Here is a 1,457-nt window from a genome sequence, read left to right as displayed (position 1 = left end):
GGATTGAAAAAGCTTCCTGGATGGAAGAGAAACGTCTTCAAACTTGGAAACAAAGTCCATCCATGTTGCTGATTTCATGCTCTAACCCGTCCTTCATGGCGGCCGCCTGAAACCCAGCTTCATCTGGACCGGGCCAGAGACATCAGGAACCGGACCAGCATATTGTATCTAGTATATTTATTATGTTTTATATTTTATATAGCTATAGGTCCTGTATCCTGTATATATATATTTATAAGCAGTCTGCACCATCAACACCAAGTTAAACTCCTTGTAAGTGCAAACTTATTCGGCAATAACCTTGATTCTGATTCTGAACATGGGTCAGACATGTTGGAGGAGGAGTGGACCGGATAAACTGGGATAAATCCAACATCTTTGAAGCCCATCTATGCTGCGTCTATAAATCATTTAAAAACATTTATTTCTTAGGTATTTAACGGCAAAAATTCTCCCAGAAAACCAGTTTAAATCGCAGCCAGCTGGCGCCTGGCTCCATTATTCTAACGTCCAGTTGGCCGACATTACAGCCTGACTCGTGGTTTCTGAATGACTGAGAACCTGGACATGCAGGCAGACTGTCCTCAGGTCCATCCAGGTTCTGACTGTCCTCAGGTCCATCCAGGTTCTGACCCCCCTCTGGTTGGTTGGTGTAAATGTGAGCGTTTACCTGTGAGCGAGGGCGGTGATCCCACGGGGGTGGAGGGGTTGGAGGAGAAGCTGTTGTTGGTGTGATCTGGAGAGTAGATCTGAGCGGAGAACATGGAGCAAAGACCCAGATTATACCCAGATTATTCCTTCCAGGACGCAGCAGAACGGAGCTGCCGCTGCAGAAAGCGTGAGCGCGCTACTCACCGAGGCGAGTGCTTTCCCTAAGGCGTCTCCTGTTTGGGAGCTGCTGGCGGCGCCGCTCTGCGCTCGGTTAGCTGTGACACACAGAGACACAAACACTCAGGGGAGCGCGGGGCGGGAAGCCTTCTGGTAAATAAGGATGTTGTCGACTACATGTTTAATTATTCAGCTGGTCCGATCGGAGCTGCGAAAACATGTTGATTAGCAGAGGAAATCAGCCTCGCTCTGGATGTCCAACCAGGAAGCAAAGTTTTCTCTGCAGCCGCTCTCAGTTTGCAGCCACTGGAAGAAGGTGGAGAAGCTGAGCTGCAGCTGATGACTATTTTAATAATCCATTAATCTGGCAGGGATTATTTTTAATAATCACACTGCAAAAAATTAATCTAATTTAGTCATTATTTCTTGAATTGAGGAGGTAAGTGAAACACTTTGCCAAAAGAACAATTTAAATTTAAAAATAAAAAGAACAATTCTCTTATTTCAAGAACATAGAATCCAATTACCTTATTTTAAGAGTAAAAATACTCATTCTATTAGCAGATCGTTTTATTTACCTGCTCAAAGGCTAATTTTACTTATTTCTAGATCATTTTTTCAGTTTAATT

The 1,457-nt window shown here is 44.1% G+C and overlaps 1 protein-coding gene across 1 annotated transcript in view; it reads right to left on the bottom strand.

The window, feature by feature from the left end:
* LOC107105046 (transcription factor 4-like) overlaps nucleotides 1–1,457 on the bottom strand; it is a 13,897-nt gene that overhangs the window by 3,680 nt on the left and 8,760 nt on the right. Inside the window, exons 4-5 of the mRNA XM_015405164.1 lie at nucleotides 856–926; nucleotides 671–749 (exon numbers count right to left, since the gene is read on the bottom strand). Coding sequence (XP_015260650.1) covers nucleotides 671–749; nucleotides 856–926 — 150 coding nt within the window. The remainder of the gene's footprint in view (nucleotides 1–670; nucleotides 750–855; nucleotides 927–1,457) is intronic.

The sequence above is a fragment of the Cyprinodon variegatus genome, unplaced genomic scaffold, assembly GCF_000732505.1.
Source record: "Cyprinodon variegatus isolate N-32 unplaced genomic scaffold, C_variegatus-1.0 Scaffold2026, whole genome shotgun sequence".
Classification (NCBI taxonomy): domain Eukaryota; kingdom Metazoa; phylum Chordata; class Actinopteri; order Cyprinodontiformes; family Cyprinodontidae; genus Cyprinodon; species Cyprinodon variegatus.
Note: the sequence above shows the minus strand (reverse complement) of the source record. Positions and strands in the feature narration are given on the sequence as shown.